Source organism: Bombus fervidus, chromosome 16 (assembly GCF_041682495.2).
Source record: "Bombus fervidus isolate BK054 chromosome 16, iyBomFerv1, whole genome shotgun sequence".
NCBI lineage: Eukaryota > Metazoa > Arthropoda > Insecta > Hymenoptera > Apidae > Bombus > Bombus fervidus.
This window is the reverse complement of record NC_091532.1, coordinates 7,023,161-7,046,182: the sequence shown is the minus strand read 5'-3', so window position 1 is coordinate 7,046,182 and position 23,022 is coordinate 7,023,161. Positions and strand designations below refer to the sequence as shown.

Sequence of the window (23,022 nt, the reverse complement as noted above, 5' to 3'; positions counted from 1 at the left end):
GTATAATATTAGAATAATAACGTATATATTATCTTTGTGCATTTCCGTTAATGTTGAAATATACGTACGAAATACACTATATCTGTGAGTAAGTGTAAAAAATGTATGGAAGTTTTATTCGTGTGTCATACTCCGCTGTCAGACGACTTTTAACACTTTCGTGTGACTAAGAATTATATGAATAAGTCCGTCTCTCTCTTGCCTCGGTATTTCAACTCATCCAGACTCTAACTCGAGTCATTTTGTACTTTATTTTCTCCATTGACCTAACTTATTTTAGACTCAATCCTCTTAATTTGATATTTCAGCCTGTCAACCAAACACTTCATCTCGTACAGTTTGCCGACCCCTGATTCGATCAGCATGGATCATAATCATCAAGTCAAGGTCATACTAATGTGATACGCTTTCAACCGCGATCTCCTCCCCGGTTCTACGTATTTCCAAACTGTGTACTTCTAAATTCTCCACCTATAAGAAACAAAATACATATGATATCAATGATCGAAAGAAGATTCTGTACGAATTTTTTGAAAAAGACACATTTGTTAAAAGAAACTGATCGCTAATCATTGCTTGCCTCCTGATGAGGTTCTTTGCCCGATATTTTCAATAATTTTCTTATAAACGGGGCCAGTAACATTGGATCCAATTTTTCAACTTTTTCGGACGAGATCAGACTCACAACTAGTCCGATGGTCATCGTCACTAAGGCACCGGTAACGGTGTACCAGAGATAACTAAGACGATACAACGCTAGAGGTTCCCTAAAAAATATTCGTAAAATTATAGAGAGAAAAGCATATAATTAATGTTTTCTGTTAAAAATTTGATTATTACGGAAGAAATTCGTCACCATCCAAAATCGTGTCTGGAGGCTCGAGTAACATTAAGTTTTCTACTTGAGGAAACGAATAATAACATCCTTCCGTGCTGACTGGTTTCTCGTCGAATCTATCGAAACATTTTACGTTGACCAATATTAGAAATAGTTGAGAAGTAGCAAATATTTATTTTAAAATCATACGATTCGTTATTCTTACTTTATTCTTCCACTAGCAATCGCTGCTTCTGCCGAAAGACTAATCCAACCCATAAAACCCAAACCAGAAAGACCACCTATCAGAGCACCCTATATTTTGTACAGAATTATAATATTCCTATTTCCATTGTTCTTTTATCATTTTCATATTAAATGTTAGCATACCTTGGCATTTACCCAGGGCAATAAAATACCCATGCTAAAAATTCCAAGAGACGGTCCACTGGTAATGGAGGACAAGTTCATAGATAGCTGAAACAGACTTTATTTTGTCTAATTCTTTAAATTAAATTCTTGCATGTTATACCTGCAATACGTGAGATCCTGTTTTTTCGACGACAAATACTAGCGCTACACAGGTTGCCCCAAGGACAACTACCGTGAGTTTTAATAAAATATCCGCAGCTCTTGGCGAGAGGGGCGTTTTCCTAAAGGGTTTAACAAAATCTTCTAACACCACTGCAGCCATCGAATTCAAACCGGTAGATAAAGAACTAAAATAAGGAAATGATTAAATATTGATTTTTTTTACAATTAATCGTAAATATAAATGATAGAGAAGTTACCTCAATGCTGCGCTAAATACTCCAGCGACGAAGAGACCCGGAAGACCCGGAAATTCATTTAATATGTTCATAACAAGCAATGGTAATAATTGATCCTTCGCACCTGCTAACTACACGAGAAATATATTTTTCTTTTAATATTGGATTATAAATATTATTAATATGGATTATAAATATTGGAATATAAATATTGGATTAAAAATATAAAATACAGAAAATAAGAATAATGTAAAAAATTGTAAAATATTCACAGTATATAAAGTATGAAATGTCAGATTCATGAGTGATATGTTGCAGAGGAAATCTTTCTATTACTTCCAGTTCATGATATATTGTGGAATTAGGGTATCAGGGAAGTCGGATCATTACCTTTGTTGTAAGTGGATCGCATTCATGGTACCAGGCATATATTAACATTCCCGCGTATCCGCATATTCCTATTAAAATCAAGACTCCAACTATAAAAGTCCAAAGCGCTCTGAAACATATCCCATTTTGTGCCTTAGATCGCTTAATAGTTTATTCCAGAACTTATACTTTACGAATAAAAAAAAAAAAAGATTTAAAACAATGAATATACCTTCTAGCTGATTTTAACGTGGGCAATGCAAGATATCTTTGTATCATGTTCTGATTGATAACGGATACTTGCAACCAATGAAAGAAACCACCAACGACGAGAGACCAAATCGTATGCCTCGTAAGAGGACTCCAATCTGCCCTATTCCGAAAATTCGTATAACTTTATTATTATCCTGCTCGCGATCATTATTTTTCCTTTTTAACGGTGATATTATAATGCTCACGTGGGTAATTCAAGTCTTCCAGATTCTAGATTTCTTCCTATTACTACCGAAAATCCACCTACATCGGATGTTCCCTTAACGACGATTAATATCATAGAGCCAAACATTATGAAGGTCTGAATAAAATCGGTCCATACTACTGCTCGTAAACCACCCTAGTAAAACGCGAATTATTTTGTACATTTTTAAGAGAATAATTTTCGTATCTACGTATTATGTATGTCTTACCACACAAGTGTAAAAAATGCACACGATACATACGAACGGAGTGACTACATGTACATTCACTCCAGTAACTGTAAATACGTTATTTCATATGTTAATTCTATGTGACTAATTTTATTCAAAATTATTCGGTGTGCATTCAGTACCTTGATTAAAAGCCAACGCTGGTACGTAAATAACAATAGGAAGCCATGTCATCTAGAAAAGAATAAGATATTTTTCTCATCGAAAATTTCAATGAATAAATGAATGAAATTGAACTAGAATAACTCACGATGCCGATCAAGAAAAGTATCGATCCTAATGTTCTGATTTTCCTATCGAAACGTTTTTCGAGATATTCGTAGGTGCTTGTAAGTCTGAGTTCATGGAAAATTGGTAAATAAATTCCTGACGTGACAAAACCAACGATAATTACTCCGAAACCAATACAAAGGTAACTAACACCGTGTACGTAAACTTCCGTTGGTGTTCCCAATAATGAAATACCTATTATTATTATTATTATTATTATTATTATTATTATTATTATTATTATTATTATTATTATTATTATTATTATTATTATTATTATTATTATTATTATTATTATTATTTAATAATAGTTACTGACTGAAGAAATAAAAATAAATTTTCCATAAACATTGGTATTCGTTATTATTATAATCTAAATATTTTAATGAGAAAGCTATCGTTACAAACAGGTAGATAATTGTTTAGAATTTCAAGCGAATTCCTACCGGATATAAAGCTGGCTATAAGACTCAAACTAACAGGGAATGTCTTCATGTTTCTACCACCCACGAGGTATTCGTCTTCTCCTGATGATTTCTTAATAAAACCGAAATAAATACCAACGAAGCCGCAAGCAACCAACATGAACGCGAAAACTGCATAATCCCATATACCAAAACTTCGCATCATTTCACTGACTTCCTGTACAGTTAGCATGTCTTGCGACCAATTTGGTTGACGATCCTCCATGCTACCTTCCGCGGTTATTTTGTTACAGAATGGAATTTTGTGACTGTTTCAACGCCTTCAGGCGTTTCGAATTAGCTAAATCCTTTTAAGAATGAATAATTGGTATCTTTTTAAGAAAATAAAAATTACGCTTTTATATTTTTAAGTAGCATAGTTAAAAATGATACTTACCTTAATTTTTATGCTTGATAATTTTTCAGTCCATTAAAACTAATTTATTGAAAAGAACTGCGTACCTGCGAACTTTTATTTTGAGTTTGATACATCTGCGAAGAGTAATTTACAATTTATACAAGAATAAAAATTGCTAAATATAGTTAATATTTTGGACACGCGATATAACATTCAAGGTCAAAATATAATTCTATTCACATTGAATTAAATGATAAATTATTTCAAATTTATGACACGTTCGTTAATATATGGTGTGGAAGGTTGTAATGGATATCACGGAAGACCGGCTACAACTAGCGTGACAGTTCATCTGAAAAGAGGCAGAAGCTCGAAGCGGCCCGATACGATTGCACACATCACGATTGTGCCATTGTGACAATTTTCTCATTAAATCGACAATGAACATTAAGTACGAAGTTAAAACGACCGGGTATATACCAGAGTGAATCGTAAGTGGATAATACGACCTAAATATGGTAGTAGTTGTATAGATGTGTTTGATCACATTGACGGTCGCGTTTCAACCAAGTTCCTGGATGATTTTCGGGTGTCAAAGAATTATTTATTAATAGCTATTCAGCGCTACTGTAAGCGTTAACATGGTACTTGTTGGCAATCTATTTAAGACATACATGTATAGAAAGTATACATACGATATGTATATACACTCGGAACGAATAACAATTGTAAAAAAAGTAGAAGGTAGATAATTTTTACATTAATTTAATTAAGAAATAACACGTGATTGATACAGAATTTTAAAAAATATAGGATAAAGTTGAAGTAAATAACCCATTTGGATTTAGTGTTCACAATTTTTATCCCTCGTAGAAACGCGGTAATTCGTTGCCTAATATAACTTTTCTTTCAGCACCTTTTTCCGTAATAACGCCAATTCGGATGACACCACCGCTGCTACCATCACGAGACATTGCCAATGCCAATGCTGTAAAAATAAGGAAGTCATTGATATTACACCATTACATAATCAACATAATCAACATAATCAACAATTATATAATCATATTGTACTGATGAAAGGTTGTTAAATATTTACTGTTTTCAACAAGTTTAACACATTCATCCCTTGACATGTTTGGCTTGTATTGTGCATCCATGTAACCATACACATAGGTTGAACCAGATCCTCCAATGGAAATTGGTTGTCGTACACACATACCACCTAGGGGAATACTATAAACTTGACCTCCTTTACGACTATCCCATCCTGCCACCAAGATTCCTGCCATTAAGGAATCTCTGTAATTGTAACATAATTCACGAAACACATTTGCTGCTGTTTCTACTAAAGGTTCCATGCCCAGCTCCATTCTATAAAAATAAAACATATAAAATAAAAGTGTTCCATAATCCAATATATATAAGTACATAAGTTCACACACAAATCTACTTACTTGTGTAGACTCAAATGATATGCAACTATGTCTGAAATAGCTTGGGTATCTGCCGCAGAACCAGAACGGCAACAATAAATGTGATCAGTGATTTTAGTCAGCTTATCAGCAAAACGATTGGAGATATAAGCCCTAAAATGGGTTAGTTATGAAATTCATTGTATAATTATTACCACATCCATGAAAAATAATTTTAGACATATCATATCATACCCAGTAGTGGCTCTAGAATCTGCTCCAATTACAACTCCTCCATCAAACTCACAAGCCATGATTGATGTCTAATTAATGAAATAACTTTTAAAAAATTGATACATTTCTTTCTAAAATTATAACGTAATAAAAATTGTTTTGCTTTGAATAAATGTTTTCATGGAATACAAAATTTACATTATATATGAAACAATTATTAAAATATATAACATGATTATTTAAATTATGTATATATTATTAACATAGTATTACAGAAAGTATACTGATTTGATATGAATATCATAGAATAAGTTAATTTTGTTTTGAATTTTCATCATGTATGTGCTTTTAAGTTTGCACTGTCATTCTAACCTCAAACCGTGTTAATGTCAGAATTTATTGAAACTTACTCCTGTACTTTGCTCAGAAGAAAGCCAATCTGGGCCCAAATTACTGGCAACTGAACTTATATTAGGTTGAACTAAATTATCCATCATATATGCCATTTTTCAAAAATTCTAATAAGTGTTCTTTCCGCTTGACTGTTCAATGTTGGAAGCTAATTTGCGACTACAGTGTGTCCATCTACAAAAATTAAAAAATGATGCCTGCATCTAAACATAATTATTAAATATGAATAATTTGCAATTTTAGCGGAACAGTTTTAACAGCTTTTATTCAGAACAATAAATTTTGTTATTACATTTATGCTACAATAAACTTTTTACATTTTTTTCTATTTTTGTACCATGTACTAGACTTTTTCTAATAATAATTAAACAAATATTTTATATTTAAGTAAAATTATATCTATTTATTTATTTTTACTATCAGTGTTTGTATGGATATTATACAATTAACAAAATATAATGAGCTTTAATTTTATCAAAGTAACTATTATAAAGCGATCTAAGATACAAAACATTATTGTTTCGGAATTGAATCTTTTGAACAGGCTAGTCTAGACCAGTCACCAGTCAAGCATGTCATACAGTGCATTTTACTTGTATCTTGGTATATAATGGGAAATATATTAGGATTTCAAAAATAAAGTATATAATATACAGAGCTTGTATTCGTCGTAAAATATTGTTTGGAAAACAAAATAATACGAAACTATATGCGTTTTCAAAGACCTAAAGAAAGATTAAAGAAAGAAAGCACATTCTTCAGTTGATTGCATGTCTGTCGTGAATCGTGACTCTTGCAACTTTTTTCAGGTATCTACAATTTTCCCGAGGAGTGCGGTATATTGAGTGCAACGTGCAACGTTCTCATGTAACACTTGATTTGTGTTATACTTGGTTTATCAGTAGTGGATTTATAGTGCTTCAGGCTTCGGTTTAACAATAAGAATGACATATATCATGCAAAAGACTTGTGGTAACAATCGGATAAAAAGTGTTGATCGTGATCGTGGGTAGCAGCCGGTAAAGAAATGGCAATTTCTAGCTGGATGATCTGGGGTAGGAGTCTTCGTACGAGCAGATCTCATCGAAGTACGTTGAACATTGACTGTCAATTTCTTTATTTTAAAACTACGTTGTTTCCTATTTATGTATTCTTTTTATAGGCCGTCAAGAGAGTGAAGACAGCTGCGTGCAACTCGATCTGTCAAGAGGTTAGTAACCTAACCTGCAACTTACAACTTTGTATCCACAGTACTTTATAACGATAACATAACTATCTCATATCAGTCTACGAATATATGTATATACGTGATTATCCTTGAGTCGTATTTTATAAAGTGACAGGTGTCTCTTTTGTGAAATACTAAAAGCAAATTTAGAAAAAAGAAAGTAAAAAAATTTAGTTAATGAAAGATATAAATAATGTAAGCTTCTCAATATAACAGTAACATTCTACATATATATATATGTATTTGTTATAAAGATATTGATCCATCTATGTAATTAAACATTTAATTTATTTTATAGGATTGAAAGAAAATGTGAAAGAAGTTTTGACCAATCTTTATCAACGGGAAAATGTTCCAAGTATAAAAAAATTAGCCTATCTTAATGCCATTGTTAAATTAATTAGCGAAAATGATTCACCAGATTATGGGTATTCCATTAGTGATGTATTTTGCTGGTAAGAATTTAAGAATGATTTATTACAAGCAATATAGAGATGTATTATCTTATAAAATATAGTATGTATTAATTATAATTTATATTGATTTTATGTATTTTATAGCTTGCGGGTGGGTCTTGTGCATGAAGCAACACAAGTTCGTGCAGCTGCACTACGAGCTGTACGATACATGCTCAAAAAAGAACAAGATGTTGTTGCAATTAATAAATTACAATATCCATATTTTGTGGCTAGAAGTATGGATGTTAATTTACGAAATGAAATGGAGAGGATGCAGGCTCTTAGACTTGTTAGAAGAATTTTAGTATTAGCTCCAAAACATTTTAGTCCTATTTTAGCAAGATCTTTAATAAGTCTAACAAATGGAGGAGTTGAAGAAAAAGATGGAGCATTTCGAGCATTTTTAGCAACTCTTTGTGAATTAGGTGTTTTAAATTCAAATTTGTTAATCAGTTGTGGAGGAATTAGTGCCCTAGCGAGAGCTGCCATGACTGGACAAAGTCCTACTATAATTGAATCTGTTGTAGGAGTTTTATTGAAATTATTGAATACTCCTGATACTAGGAGTAGTGTTTCTCTTATGTGTTTTGCAGCTCCCTATTGTGAGCTCCATTCTGCAAGTATAAATAGAACAAAAGAAGAACGAGAAAGATTTGCAGCAAGCAAGTTAGCATTACTAAGTATATTAAGATCCTATTCTGGAGTTTTACACTTTTGCCGACCTGATGACAATTCGGGATTGAAAGCTATAGCAGATGTGTTATATGTTGAGCAACTCGAAGTAAGAGGTGCTGTTTTAGAATTACTTTATGAGTTGTTGGATTTACCTTTGCCTACTTGGACAGATGAACCTGACGTTGCTCTAGCAGCAGTAGATCCCAGCAGAGCTCGTGATTCTTGGAAATTGTCAGAAGGCTTTGTTGCAGCTGAAGGAAAATATATTCTACCATCCTTATCATCACGTTGTCCAAATATTACAGAAATACATTTAGCATTATTGGTATATGCTTTACTAGAATGTGGTCTACATCGTGCTCTAGCAGAGACTATTGTTTCCACTGATACTTTTATTTCTGTACGTGCAGCTGTTTTGCTAGGTGCACTACTGCATCTTGCACATTCTCTTTTGCCTTCTGAAGTATGTGATCTTACTCCTCCTTTACCGAATTTATTAGAGCATGCAAGTGCTGGAAAGCATCAAGCTTTAGCAGCTGTTGCAATTTTGGAACGAATGCACACTATGATGCGACGAAGACCGGCACCAGCAAGTCTATTTCTCGATAAAATTTTGCAAGCTGGTACGTGGTTAAGACCGACATTACCAAGGCGTCAACGAACATCCAGTAGACATTGGTTACGTCGAGAATCACCGACTACACCTCTTTTGAAAGATGCGCAAGTACTCAGCTCTAAGGATGCTCTTGCTTGGAATTGGCCGGTAGTACGATCTATATTACGTTCACGAGATGATATTGCGCGAATACTTCATGATTCTGATCACAGGTTATTTATGAAAAGACTTGTACGTTACTTTAAACCATGTTCCAATGGCTACAGTAGAGTGGAGTTAGCAACAAATGCTAATTTAGCACGAGAAGCAACACTAGCTGGTTGTGATTTATTGAATTGTTTATTGGAAATTCCTGAACCTGAGAGTACAAAATTATTATTTGAATTAATCGAGGATGTTGATGAGCAAATCTCCAGTATTCGAACAGCTCAATCTGCTCATGAATGTTTATTTTCACCTCGTCATATGTCTACTACTTGTTGTCAAAAATATTTTCTATTTCTTGGACAACTGAGCCATTCAGCAAAGGGAACTAGGATTTTAAAAGAATTTCAATTATTAGGAAAACTGCAAGATTTGGCTTTAGCTACTAATCACGACTGTTATGTTAAACTTATAATATCAAGCTTAGATTATTCTAGAGATGGACCTAATAGAAAAGTATTGACTAAGATTATTACAGAAGCTACATTAGACAGTACACGTCTATATGCGACACAGTTCCTCCGATTGATACTCAGAGCCAGAATGGCTGATGCCTATCGTTGGGCAATAACATTATTGTCAGAACGGTTGTCAGATTTCAATAAAACTATAGCACTAACTGCATTAGAGGCATTACACGAAGCCTGCGACGAACCAGAATATTTAGAAGCTTTATTGCAACAAGGCGGACAATTTCGGGATTGGGATAAATGGCTGGAAGAATTAGGCGATAAAGGTTACTTGCTGAAAATTCGACTATACTCTCTACATCAGGGTTTCACAACACTTTCGTCTCCTGCTGAGGAATTAGAAAAATGGATAAGTCCAGGAGGTTTTGCAGAGAGATATGTTGGTTTAATAGAGGGAGAAATACATGATTCTTTAACTCGTCGTCAAAGAAACGAAACAGGAAGTTATCATAGAAGGACAAGTAACGTTCCCATGACACCACAGAATATTTTTATCCTACCACATTTAATAGGTCAATTGGTGCAACACGATTTAGGTATGCAGCTGTTATTACGTCGAAATGTAATACAACGTTTTACCCGTGTTGTTCAAAGATTTAGACTAGAATTTGGTAACAGAGATTCGGAATCAAACTCAAGATGTACTAAAACTAATCGTTCTGTGATTGATGATGCTTGCGCTATGTCTGAAGAATCTGGTACAGATGAAACAGTAGAATCAAATAGATTAGAGACAATAATGGATTCAGAAACTGTGGAAAGCGTGGATATAAGTTACCCGCAAAAAGTTGACTCTCTAGAAGTAGATATTCGACGAAAAACAAGTCTAGATGATTCCAGACGAACTACCTTAGAAAGAAATTGGAGGTTGGAGCCTGAATCTCGAGATGATCAAACGAGCTTAAGTAAAAGAATTTTAAAAGTAAAGTCCGCACTATGGGCGCTTGGTCACATGGGAACCTCAGCAGCAGGAGTAGAACAATTAAATCATGCAGGCATTATAGAATTATTAACTTCCATAGCGGAAACGTGTTCATATTATATAGTACGAGCAACAGCTATGTATGCTCTTAGTTTGATTGCTACAACTCGTGCAGGTGCAGATGCACTGTCGACATTTGACTGGCCATGTGTTAGACACAGACGTGGAGACCATTGGCCAGTTGTTCCTCCTACGAACAGATATCCAGCTCCGAGCCCGATTCCTATACAACGACATCATCGGAGTCTCAGTGATGGTAAGCCAGAATTACCCGAACCAGTTGCTCGAAGAACCAGAAATCGATCTGAAAGTGCAGCTACGGATCTCGAAGCCAGACGCTATGCATTACCGTAAGAACCATATTTTAAGTAATAATTTTATATTCGTTAAGAACATTCTCTATCATTGTTTATTTTTGCAGAGAAAGAGGAGAAACACCAAGTCCTGTTTCAAGTATTCAAAGATTAAGCCAACAAGATGCTGAGGGGTATGCAAGACTTCGTAGTTTACAACGTCATCGGAGACCTAGTTATTCTCAAAGTAGCTTAGAGGCAAGAATGTTTAAAGATCGATCTTCTGTTTCACCGGACATTTGATTAAATTATTTTATTTTATTTTAGATGTACAGTTTAGACGGTCGGCTTTCGTTACAAAGTTTATCCGAATTTGATTCATCTCGCAACTGGATTGCGGAACAAGTACTCACTCCAACACCTCCACCTCCCGATGATAATCATGATAATTTATCTTACATGGGTATTGCGCTTCCAAAGAGACTTATAACTATATTTCCGGAACCACCACAGTTGTCGGTTCCAGCTATAACACTGGATGATGCACCTAAGTCAGATGTAGAAACGACCGAAGTAGATGAGGAATCTTGTTCAGAATGTGATGTAGATGCAGAACATTATCGTATATGTTTAGTATGTTCTCATGGTAAAAGTAGCAGCAAAGATATGATTCCAGAAAAAGACTTAAAGTTACAGAGGTAACATTAATTAATTATACAGTTACATAAAATGGTACATTATAAGTATAGAATGCTGACTTTTTTTTTAGTACACCTAAGTTACGTTAATTTTAATAATACCTGTATTATTTGAATAGGAAAATACTTAGGCATGCACAGCGATTGGCAAACCCTGTATGGTATCGTAATAGTCGACAAACCTTGCTTAGATTAAGACAGTTACACTCAGAAAGGTTTCAGGTATACATATAAATATAGCTCCAAGAATAAAAAACCATATGTTTAATTTGTTATTTATACATAATTGTGCTTTATGTTATAGGATATTTGTTTATTTTCGGATGTAGCTGCTCGTTTAGGTAGTAATACATATAGGATGCAAGCTCGGCGATTTTTACAAGAATTATTTCTAGATTCTACATTCGAAGCAGTAAGTTGTCATAAAAAGATTAGAGTCACGACGTGCAAGAGAAGTTTCTAATTTTGACGTTGTAACACAGCTTTATGTAGAAGCAGCTAATGTTTTAAAACTAAACGATGGCAATGGTGATAAATCCTTGCAATCTCCCATTTCCACGGCGCTTGAACCCGACTCCCGTGTGCCTTCCGAAAGTAAGGTCAATGGAAGACTTACTTTTTCTGAGATTCAAGTAGCACAGCTAGATGCTGTTGCTGAAGAGGCGGGAGGTGATTCCTGTGTGACTCAACAATGCAATAAACCACAAGAGCTTCTGCGCAAACCAGAACGGAGAAGCGACGAAAAGATAATAGCCGAAATTTTAAAACCAGAAGAAAGAATACGTTTATCAAAAAGTTCTGATAGATTATTAAAAGTATCAGGTACAAACACTGCCATCAGTCTTGATTAGTAGTCACCAACTTTCAAACAGTTGTAAATATTTTGTATTAAAGTAATTACAAAATATGAAATAAATTACACTGCCAAAATAGGATGTAACAATATCCCTATGCGACTAAAATATAGTAATAGAAAATATATATATATATATATATATATATAATGAATATATTATATATATAATCCTTTTTCTCGATTAATTCATATAGAAGAAAGTATGGAATCAACGTAGAAAAAGATTATACCATTCGTAGTGGGTAGTATTGGAATTACAGGTTGTAATCTTATTCCATGCTGAATCGATAACACCGCATGTGATATGAAGTGAAAATAGTATGTCAGGTCTATATTATATTTCGCCTATGGTATAAGATAGTAGTTTTCCATATTCGTTGCCAGATGGCAATATGAACGTTTTTATCTTATAGCAATTATAGTACAATTCGAACTTGGTCTTTATCATTTTTTTTATGTAATTATTGTAAGTGATTTATTCTACCAGAGAGATTATACTTGTTTGATACTAACAAAGTATTTGTTTTTATGCGTGAGTTACAAAATTAATAATTGTCAAAATGTACTAATATGTAATATATTTAATGACTCCAAGAAGAGAATAATAATTTCAAATTTTTTACTTGATTAACAACCATATTGTTACTTTTATTTTCTAACTCTGTCTTTTATTATTTAAGTGATTTAAAATGTATTTACAAATGTATTTATAATTTTTTCATACTTTTTATATCAAAGAATTAAACTCATATTGTGACATGGTCAATATCATGTTTTATTTTTACAAATTTTTCAATTTCATCAAATCTGTAAAAAATAAAGAAAAAGTTCAAGTTTAAAAATTTAAATGCTTCCATAGATTTCATGAAACATGTCTGAAGGTAAAAAGATTATACTTGTAACTGGTGGAACAGGACTAGTTGGTAGAGCTATTGAACATGTCATCGAAACAAATAAAAATGAAAATGAAAAATGGATATTTGTAGGTTCTAAAGATGCAGACTTATGGTAAATTATTTATCAATTGTCATATATCAGTACACTACTCAGTTAAGCTATAGGTGAAATGTATTGTATTTCCAGTGATAAAAAGGATACAGAGAAATTATTTGAGAAACATAAACCTACACACGTTATTCATTTAGCTGCTATGGTTGGTGGCTTATTCCATAATATGACTCACAATTTGGACTTTCTGGTAAAGGAATAAAATCTTGACTAATGTCCGTTTTATTATTTTTAAATTGATGGAAATATATGTTATAAATTTTTAGCGTAGGAATATTCACATGAATGATAATGTATTACAAACTGCTCATGAAAATGACATTGTCAAGGTCATATCATGTTTGTCAACTTGCATATTTCCTGATAAAACAACATATCCTATTGATGAAACCATGGTAACATTATCTTTTATATTAACAATTTTTAAGGCTTTGCTTTTTATATATTCTTATCTTACCTTAATGCATAGTATCCTCTATTATCTTAATATTTATTATATCTATATTAATATCTGTTATCTTAATGTTTATTTCCTTAGATTCACAATGGCCCACCTCATCCATCAAATTATGGTTACAGTTATGCCAAGCGTCTTATAGATATCCAAAATAGAGGTTATTATGACCAGTATCATAGAATTTATACTAGTATCGTTCCATGCAATGTGTTTGGACCAAATGATAATTTTCATCCTAGTGCCAGTCATGTCATACCAGGTTTAATACGCAGACTTTATGATTTAATAAAAGATGGTACAATATTTTACCAATAAGATTTTTATAAATTATCAATTGTTTTAAAGAATATTGTTGGTATATGTTGGTATATATTTTAGGAAATACTGAAGATAAGATATTTACCATATTAGGTTCTGGGAAGCCACTGAGACAATTTATTTATAGTTTAGACTTAGCTAACTTAATAATATGGGTATTGAGAGAGTATAACTCTGTGGAACCAATTATATTATCAGGTAAATCAAAAAGATCAATTAAACATATGGTACATATCGGTATATGTTATTTGAAATTTATCTATCTTTGACACAGTTGACGAATCCCAAGAAGTTACAATTTCTCAAGTAGCTGAGGCAATTGCACAAGCTTTTAATTTTAAAGGAAAACTGGTATATGATACGTCTGCTGCCGATGGACAGTATAAGAAAACAGCAAGCAATGCAAAATTACGAAAATATTTACCAAATTTTCAATTCACGCCATTTAATCAAGCCATTAAAGATACCGTTGATTGGTATATAAAAAATTATGATCGAGCGAGAAATTAGTAAACGTTGAGAACTAATTAATGTTTCATTTACACTAATTTTGGTTCTGTACAAAATTAGGAAAATAAGAAGACCACTGCTTTAAGCTTATATTGTACAATGTAATGTAATATAATATCTATGGCAGGAAGTGACGAAATTATATATATTGCTGAGTTTATTTCAACAATATTTTAACCTCGTATAGTTAGAAGAAGACAATTGTATTAAAAATTGTATTTTTAATTAATTACATAATTATAAGTAAGTTATTAAAAAATTACGAGTATGTGTCTTCTAATTTTTCGTTAATTTTACGGATATATCCATCAAGATATGTTAAGAATTAGAAGCGGATATTAAGCTGTTGTTACTATAAATACCGTATATTTTTAGAATAAATATTTCCTACATATGAAACAGCTTTTATGTATTCTCAAAACTTACAATATTTTAAGATTGTCGAATAAAAAATATTTCCTTTTCAACTGAATCAATGTTTCACTTTGGTTCTCTCAAGGGATGATTAGTGATGTTTTTCCTTTATAGATGTTAATTCTTAGTTGTTACCTGAACATCTAAGAAACATCAACTGCATGTAAATTTGTCAATTTCTAATAGTTATTCAGTTATTTTATTCATCATAAACATTATCAACAGGATTGCTTAAATATTGTCTAGAAGCTTAATTATTAAAGACTATCTATAAGCCAGCTTATATTTCCAATGAAAAAGAAAAAGGGAATAGAAGAAAAAATATCACGTAAGGAAAATTACGAATATCCTTTTGATCTAATAGACATAAAAACTGAAACAAATGAAACGATGACGTACTGATCGTCAGTGTTCGACGACTGTCACGGAAATGAGGCGGAGCGAGTGATGGACGCGATACAGCGCTTGTCGCACAAAAGGCGTCGCGACGCACGCGCATCTGTTAACATAAATTGAGCGCCCTCAGAACCGTGGAAGGTGTACGATGGCTTAAATTTGGTGCTCAGTCGCGCTCGAGGTGGCTCACCTCGACGATCGCGGAACTATGTGCTTTTTTTCGTTTCATTCTTGTATTCACGATATGATGCTTTTTCGGCACGTGGTGTAGCTCAGGCTCAAAGTTTCGCGAATAAAATGCATCCATCGATCAATGCATTACCGCGTTACTTGAACGACTTTTCATGGAAAGAAATGATGATAGCGGTGCAGGGACACGCGTTGCGGTATCGTAGACGGTAACGCCGGCCGATCGGCTTTGCCGGGGAAAAGTCAGCTTCTTCGTGTCCTTTATTCCTGCAAACGATATCGCACAAGCGATCCATACGATTCATCAAAGGATCTTGACGCTTCCAGTGAAACAAGACGAATGTTGGTAGAAACGTGTATCCAAAAAAAAAAAAAAAAAAAATGAACAGTTTCAAGGAATCTAAATTGGATAGGAGTCTAGATTGTGATAAAAAGAACTCACGTTCGGGGTAAAATATCGTGATACGTGTGAGTCGGTTCGTGAGCATTTATTACAGCTCGACGATACAAAAGTGTCTCGATGAACAACGTGATAAACACGAATGGTAAGAGCAATGTTGCAAGAACGAAACGATTTTCATTGGAGTACAGTAAGAAATAGATTACTGTCTTTAACACGATGAAAGTACTCTAAATCGCGAGTATTACGGGTTTTCTACAGTCTAAGGAGTGAGTAGTACGCATAGCTACTTTGGCAGACATTGATAGCTTGATTAGTATCGATCTTGTGTACAAACGAAGATATCAGTTAGAGATTAAGTATAATTTTAGCAGGCGAAATTACGCAAATTAGATACGTTAATCTGTTAAATTTCAATTATGCAATAATGCTAAATAAGAGAATCTTTCATCACAATAGTGACAAAGCATGGTTTCATTTAATTTCTTCTATAAGAATTTATCTTTGAAGCAGTTACAATTGGTATAAACAGAGCGTTGCATCGCTCTTTTTAGAATTCCATTCTGAACGAACAATTTGCTCGGTCTTTAAGATCTTGTAGCCCTCTTAGTAGATTTCGTTCATTTCGCTAAACGAGTTGCTGCGAATGCGGTAAAAAGATCTCGTCCCTTAGTTTGATCAAATTCTTGCGCTTCTCGGCTGCGGATGGAAAGGATGATTTCAGAAGCGTACCAACACTGCTTAAAAGTTTTACCGATCTCCGGAGAATTCTCGAGGATTTCAGCTATCTTTCAAAGTGTGAACCACTTTCGTTTCTGACGTACATACACGATGGAAATATTTTAAATGTTATCCTTCGTATAATCGCAACATTCGACCCTAAAAACGATACATAAATTCCTATGGAGAAATATTGTCTATGGAAAAGTTGTGATATCGGAGATGATTTAATATGTAGGAGTCTATGTACATGTCTTCATTATCTCGTTTCCTTCCATCCGCATCCCACGGAACTGTATTCTCTTTTTGTCCTCCATTGTTCTACGACGCGTATTCTTCTCCTAAGGGAGGTAAAATCAGTCTGTGACTCACAATGGTTTTGCGAAACAATATCTTTTAAAACGAATAGAATATTCGTTAACTTTGTCCTCACCAATAATATCGCTGGAATACAAGATTTAAACAAAATTGAATTAATCGGATCGTTTAACAGCTCAACGAAATTCAAAGCCGTACGCTATCTTGCGTAATTCGCGTTACATCGTCGGTATCTGAGTGGCTCTAAGGAGATCTAAAGAAACGTTCTTCCGAAGAAGATGCATCGTGCGCGATCTTTTGATTGACATTTATCGCATTTACAATAAGGATATCACGGTAGCGGTGTCTGCGCGCGATCTAAGTGAATATCTCGCGCGTCGTCGCATTAATCATTGCATTCGTTTTCCTTTTGAAATCCAGCAAGGACGATTGCTATGTACAAGAGGTTTTTCTCCGTAAGATAACTCAATTGAAACAGTGTCTTCAACGTGATTCAGTTTCCACATCGTCGATAGAACACGATGCGTTGTCGTCGTGTCGCGAATGAAGGCTCGTTCATTCGAGGGGAACAGCGCTCGAGAGGTTTCCGATAAAGTTTGTTGGCGAGGAGGATGGAGAGAATTCGTGGTCCGCCGGAACACAGTTACGGAAATGCGCGTCGACGACGACCTCGACGAGGCGACCGGCGTTCGTGTCGATTTCCAAAGAGATCTCGGAGCAGAGTTCAAGTTCGTATCGCTCGGTGATTCGAGGACGAAAGCCGGTGATTGCGCCCCTCGCTGATCGGTGGATCGTTGAGCGTCTTGGCTGATTGAATGGAAAATAGGAACGACCAAAGGATCCTGAAGAAGATATGCCTGGTATCGTGGTATTCCGACGCCGATGGAGCGTCGGCAGTGACGACCTCGTCGTGCCCGGTGCTTTCCTGTTCATCCTGCATCTGATATGGTGAGTGAACATTCCGATATTAATAACGGACCCCGATCAATCACTTTGTCCCGTTCTAACCGTCGTTATTTTCAGCATTTTCAAGAATTTTCAATGCTAATAGGACATGCTATCAGCGCGAAAGATACCTGTCTTTGTATTTATAGAAGCTCTTCGAAATAGAATATGTTCGCGGATAATTCCAGGTGACCTACATTGTGTTTAATGCGCATAGCATTTACCTATACGTATTTCGATTAGTCTCGATAGAGAAATTCTCAGAACGCATGATTTCCGCCATTTAATTACCATCGTAATTTAATAATCGATTTGCCTCCCTCGTCGTGTAACCGTTCGGATTCCCTGCACCTTCGTATGATCTTCGAAAATACGTAGATACAAATCGACCGATTAATTTATTTACCGTGTAATTAAACGCGATTAGCGTTAAGGCGCGAAGAAGACAGGAATTTTAATTATGTCTTAAAGTTTCTCGCCCGTTGCAGGCCAACTTGTAGTTTTTAATACGATTTACAATTTCTCGTGTATGAAACGTGAAAATTATGCGACAGTAGAAAACCGAGTGAATTCGTTTGCCGTTGAGCTATTTACCCTTTACAGTTAAACGATGGTATTCTTTTGGTTTAATTTAATTAGAGACTAAAGGCCCCGAGGCAATTAAAGCTGCAGTGCGTGACTATATAACTATGTTAGAACTGTATATATAAAGATAATGATTCGCTTTGTGTTTGAGCAGTTGTATTATTTTTCTTTTTATTTTCTAACAGTTTCAGAACATTGTTCGTACGATAGCCAGGGACGAAATATCTCGCGATACAATATCGTTTATACGACACCATGGATAAGTTATTGTCTAACCTACCGATATTTATCGTAAAATTTTGTTTAATATGTCTTGTGGTGTCGTCCTGGTTTCGTCTTGGCTTAGCTCTGGTTTCGTCTTGGCCTAGCTCTGGTTTCGTCCTAGTTTCGACCTGGTTTCATCCTGGTTTCATCCTGGTTTCATCTTGTCCTGTCCGGATTGGTTTTGTTTGATACATTTGTTAAAATTCTAATATACGTATGTATATTTTATAAATCGCGATTAAGTTTTGAATGAAGCGTGTGCGAATTTTTACCAACATTTTCATGACTTCGTTTAACGAAATACGTAAAAGCTTCCTGATCGCAATTAAATTTTGTTTAAGCGAGTAACAATATTTGGAAAATATCATAAATTCACGAGAGTCTATTTAACCGTTTTGCTGTCACGGACAAGGTATCTTGCGACATAATATTGTTCGTACAATGACCACGGTCGAGATATCCCGTGTGTTTGTTTATTAGGACGAGAGTTGTAATTACAGAAAAATAGACTGACGGGATACTTCATCCGTGGTGTTGTACAAACGGTATTTAGCCGCGGGGTAACACGTCCGTATCCGTCGTACGAACGATATTGCGTCGCCAGATATCTCGTTCATGATTGCGAAACGATTAAACGTATTCGTACTTCTTTTTCTCCTTCTTTCGATACTCTGGCGGCAATAAAATTCGCTTTTCTCAGACAAAAATCTTACAAAAGAAATAAATCGATGTATACGCTTATTTCAATAATTCCACCATTCTTCTTGATCGTCACCACTTAATTACGGATTTAAATCAAAAACTGCACGGTTATATACATTTTTAGAAAATTGCTCGTGTCGAGATCTGGTGCGTTTTTATCAGAGCGTTGTAATTTATCGCGTGTTTAGAGGAAATTATTAGGCATCAATATCCCCGGGCTTATTATTAGCGATGATCAAAGGATAGTTTTCGCGTGATGGCACGCCAATGCCGTATGTTTTAACTTTGAAAAATCGTTAATAAACGCGGTAAATGACCCGATACAGAGAAACAAAGAAAGAGAGAGAGAAAGAGACAAACGATAGGCGAATACATACGAAATTGGCGATCGTCCACTTCGTTCTAGTCATCTTTATAAATTTGCGGCTCTCGATACGTCTCTAATATGTCCATGTCTGGAACGCAGACTCTGTGTCTTGTTCTATCGGATGATACAGAATAGCCGATAAAGTTTCAATTAAAACAACGTCTAGCCGTTGTTGACGTTTGCACGGCCCTTTGAACGAATGTACAATCAATTTTCTCTGTTATCTCGTGTATTGTCCCACCGACTGGCTGTGCACGACATCGAAACTTTATCTCGGTTAGTTGATGTGCATTTCATCTTTCGTCTCTAGACACAGACTCTTCGTAAAAATGTTTATTTGTTTTGTTATTTATTATTTTGATATCGACCGTTTAAACTATGTAGACGAATATCGACGTATTCAAATAGAATTCCGCGATGACCCGCATCTTGTCTTTTATGGATATTAAACACAGATTGACATGAAAGTCACGCAATTCCGAGCTTTTCGACACATGGAAAAAGACTTACTAGAAATGATGTATTTTATTTTTAAATTTATCTCTTTTTTTTTATGAAGACCCCTGAGAAAGTGAATTTAAGAAGTTTGTATCGTTGTTTGAAAAATAGAATTGATAAAATATCTAATCGTGTAGGAAACTAATTAATAATTGCGGACAGATGTCTTATCGCAACGGGTATGATATCAAAGTTATTAAAAAATTTAAGCATTTGCTTGTTTGCTGCTAACTCGAGTGAATCGAAGTTGTCAATTACCTTGATTCTATTTTCTAACAAGATAAGATCAAAGATTTCCATTCAAATATTTTTCGAGATTCTTCCTGATTGAACTTATTTCCCTTTCATTTCTTCAGTTCCACTAAGAAGAAATATGATTCATTGAGCTTATTGAATTTGCTCTCGCGTTAATGAAGAAGATTGAGAAGATTAAAAAGTTACATCGTGTCTTCGAATAAATATACGACATGATGATAATTAAATAAAAGGTACGTATAAAAAGATATACTGAAATAATGTTGCGCCACAAATTGTTAAAAGAAATAATTTGTTTTTCGTAAATATCACTGATTTATATTTCAGTACAGAAAATGACATTATTATCACTAGATTGCGGATGCAGAGTTTTCTCACCTATTAAATATCATAATTTGTTATAATAAATATATTTTGGATATTTTATACATTTTTGTGCATTGTGCGAATTTTGTGTATTCTATACTTCTGAATTTTCCATAAATACATGAACATGCGCAGTTTTAACCATAATATAAATATACATATTTTATACATAGACCCACTTTCAGACAATAATAACCCTATTATCCTACCATTCGAACACCTTGAATTCAAAAGTTTACCGCAAAGCGATCCAGGATTCCCTCCATTTCTTTTTTGCCTCGCTATGAACCGACCGAGCGGAGTTTCGTTCCGCGTTTCACTGATTCAGTACATTCGTGACAGCCGAATGGTCACGAGGTTCGACGGTCCGGTTGTTCGTTTCGCGAGGTATACCAAGTAATACATAGACGGTCGGTCGATGAGTTAATCGCGTTATTTGTGCCGGTATAGGTTATGTCATCGTACGTGAATGTTTTTGCTCGCGTACGAGGACAATTGCTCGGGCGAGCCACAAAGTTGCTGAACGAAACATGCCGGCTCTCATCACGTTTGGCAGACGTTGGCGTGTCGGCAGCGATGACCTGCTCATACCGGGCGCCACCTTGGCTTTCATTCACGCGGTCGAGTAAGTATGGATACATGCCTATGCAAATAGAATACGCCAAAGCAGCTGCAAATTTCTTCGAAACATACATCAGCTGTGAACATATCGTCGTATTACATTTTCCAACACTGTTGGATCGTGCGTGCATTTCGCAATTAAAAGGTAAATTTATTCATCTCATCTTCAATTTTCTCCTATTGACTATGATCGATGAACAAAGGTCGATAGTACCTGGCGGAACCAGCTTTGAGTTCAATGATCGATATTTTGCGATATTTGAGAATTCGAGATGTATCAGAGAGATCTGAGAGAGCCATGACGTTTCGGCTCAATTTCAATCGGGAGTAACATACGAAATATATATTTGATACGTGTGCATACTGCACATACATATTTAATGGTGTAATATGTGGTAGTTGTACGAGTATTTTATCGATTTTCGTAATCACATCGAGGGTACTGGGAACTGCTACATTCGAGTGTAATGTTGCAACAGTGCAAATGTCAATGTCGATTACTTTGCCGATCACGTCGACGTTCGGTATGTTATCCAAGGTATTATATTTCTGTTTCATAAGGTATGTTGGAAATTCCATGCAAAGTGGGGTAGAAGAGTAGTTGTAAATTGTATTATGGCGGGAATATAATGTCAATACCGCGCTGCGCTGTAATATTTGGGATACGTTACGCTTCGTTAATCCCCCCTCTCCTCTCATCTAAACCACGATGACGTTGGAAAAGAGCATTAAATAACAATTTTATTACTTCATTTTTATCATGATAAAATTATTTCTGAGACACTAAATACTATAATTATTCTATAATTATTATGCTATAATTATTTATATACTATAGATATTATAATTATTCGAATAACAGATTTTCCATTTACTTTTAGCGATGACATCAGATTCTAAACCGCCATATATTATTTTCTCAACTAGTACACTATACTCTTTCATTTATAATCTTTCCATTACTAATATTTTGTATTAAAATTGTCTTAATGGCTTATCTATAACTGATTGCCCATCGAAGATTATCAATTCTTTATTTATCACATGATAAGTAAGATTGTTATTTTACAATTACAGATATCTTCAATAATAATAATATTAATAATAATAATAATAATAACCATAATAATAGTAAAAATTATATGGAATGTGTGTAGGCTCAAATATTTAGTGTATTGCAGTCAACCTCATCCTTCTTGTAATGATATGATAATGATATAACCCCAATGAAATGAGATAAAGTGAATGAATGACAGGAAGGTGTAGGCGTTGCGATGCATATATTGTTAGGCTATTACTGACCTTTTGACGATTAATGTAAATTTTAGATTTACTATAAGCTTTCTTACTTGTTTTTTGGAAGCGCGTAACCGATATGGCGAAGACACGCACGA

The 23,022-nt window shown here is 34.5% G+C and overlaps 5 protein-coding genes across 19 annotated transcripts in view; 3 read left to right on the top strand and 2 right to left on the bottom strand.

Moving 5' to 3' along the window:
* Positions 1 to 3: 3 nt before the first annotated feature.
* On the bottom strand, positions 4 to 4,128 carry LOC139995949 (sodium-coupled monocarboxylate transporter 1). 3 transcript variants are annotated; one of them, XM_074112125.1, is made up of 15 exons: positions 3,795 to 4,128; positions 3,380 to 3,729; positions 2,914 to 3,128; positions 2,786 to 2,837; positions 2,643 to 2,710; positions 2,415 to 2,569; positions 2,189 to 2,329; positions 1,978 to 2,086; positions 1,609 to 1,718; positions 1,350 to 1,536; positions 1,208 to 1,294; positions 1,044 to 1,132; positions 841 to 954; positions 581 to 767; positions 4 to 471 (listed from the first exon to the last, which is right to left on the bottom strand). In XM_074112125.1, exons 2-15 carry the CDS (start codon positions 3,621 to 3,623, stop codon positions 394 to 396), a joined length of 1,836 nt encoding a protein of 611 aa, XP_073968226.1. In that variant the 5' UTR covers positions 3,624 to 3,729; positions 3,795 to 4,128; the 3' UTR covers positions 4 to 393. The 3 variants fall into 3 exon arrangements, with proteins under 3 accessions (XP_073968226.1, XP_071876027.1, XP_071876026.1); XM_072019926.2 differs by having other exon boundaries at positions 544 to 767; positions 3,380 to 3,705; positions 3,795 to 4,127; XM_072019925.2 differs by having other exon boundaries at positions 3,380 to 3,705; positions 3,795 to 4,127.
* A 376-nt stretch (positions 4,129 to 4,504) lies between these two features.
* Positions 4,505 to 5,988, bottom strand: Prosbeta1 (proteasome beta1 subunit). 2 transcript variants are annotated; one of them, XM_072019942.1, is made up of 5 exons: positions 5,815 to 5,988; positions 5,426 to 5,493; positions 5,213 to 5,344; positions 4,855 to 5,129; positions 4,505 to 4,743 (listed from the first exon to the last, which is right to left on the bottom strand). In XM_072019942.1, the coding sequence occupies exons 1-5, from the start codon at positions 5,908 to 5,910 to the stop codon at positions 4,616 to 4,618; spliced, it is 699 nt and encodes a 232-aa protein (XP_071876043.1). In that variant the 5' UTR covers positions 5,911 to 5,988; the 3' UTR covers positions 4,505 to 4,615. The 2 variants fall into 2 exon arrangements, with proteins under 2 accessions (XP_071876043.1, XP_071876044.1); XM_072019943.1 differs by having other exon boundaries at positions 5,426 to 5,509; positions 5,815 to 5,964.
* A 390-nt stretch (positions 5,989 to 6,378) lies between these two features.
* Rictor (rapamycin-insensitive companion of Tor) lies at positions 6,379 to 12,369 on the top strand. Its single transcript, XM_072019906.1, has 9 exons — positions 6,379 to 6,903; positions 6,978 to 7,025; positions 7,342 to 7,498; positions 7,604 to 10,798; positions 10,870 to 10,999; positions 11,069 to 11,439; positions 11,559 to 11,661; positions 11,744 to 11,851; positions 11,922 to 12,369. Exons 1-9 carry the CDS (start codon positions 6,843 to 6,845, stop codon positions 12,288 to 12,290), a joined length of 4,542 nt encoding a protein of 1,513 aa, XP_071876007.1. The 5' UTR covers positions 6,379 to 6,842; the 3' UTR covers positions 12,291 to 12,369.
* A 240-nt stretch (positions 12,370 to 12,609) lies between these two features.
* Positions 12,610 to 14,987, top strand: Gmer (GDP-L-fucose synthase-like protein). 2 transcript variants are annotated; one of them, XM_072019940.1, is made up of 7 exons: positions 12,610 to 12,761; positions 13,155 to 13,303; positions 13,379 to 13,493; positions 13,570 to 13,698; positions 13,842 to 14,055; positions 14,139 to 14,276; positions 14,353 to 14,987. In XM_072019940.1, exons 2-7 carry the CDS (start codon positions 13,167 to 13,169, stop codon positions 14,586 to 14,588), a joined length of 969 nt encoding a protein of 322 aa, XP_071876041.1. In that variant the 5' UTR covers positions 12,610 to 12,761; positions 13,155 to 13,166; the 3' UTR covers positions 14,589 to 14,987. The 2 variants fall into 2 exon arrangements, with proteins under 2 accessions (XP_071876041.1, XP_071876039.1); XM_072019938.1 differs by having other exon boundaries at positions 12,677 to 12,827.
* A 400-nt stretch (positions 14,988 to 15,387) lies between these two features.
* Positions 15,388 to 23,022, top strand: part of Inae (inactivation no afterpotential E) — a 52,611-nt gene continuing 44,976 nt past the window's right edge. For 2 of the 11 annotated variants that reach the window (XM_072019920.1, XM_072019922.1), the window contains exon 1: positions 15,392 to 17,973. In XM_072019920.1, the coding sequence (XP_071876021.1) occupies positions 17,879 to 17,973 (95 nt within the window). In that variant the 5' untranslated portion in view covers positions 15,392 to 17,878. Of the gene's footprint in view, positions 17,974 to 21,324; positions 21,633 to 22,080; positions 22,167 to 23,022 lie in introns of those variants that run through there. The other 9 variants (XR_011802093.1, XM_072019923.1, XM_072019919.1 and 6 more) reach the window with 8 other exon arrangements.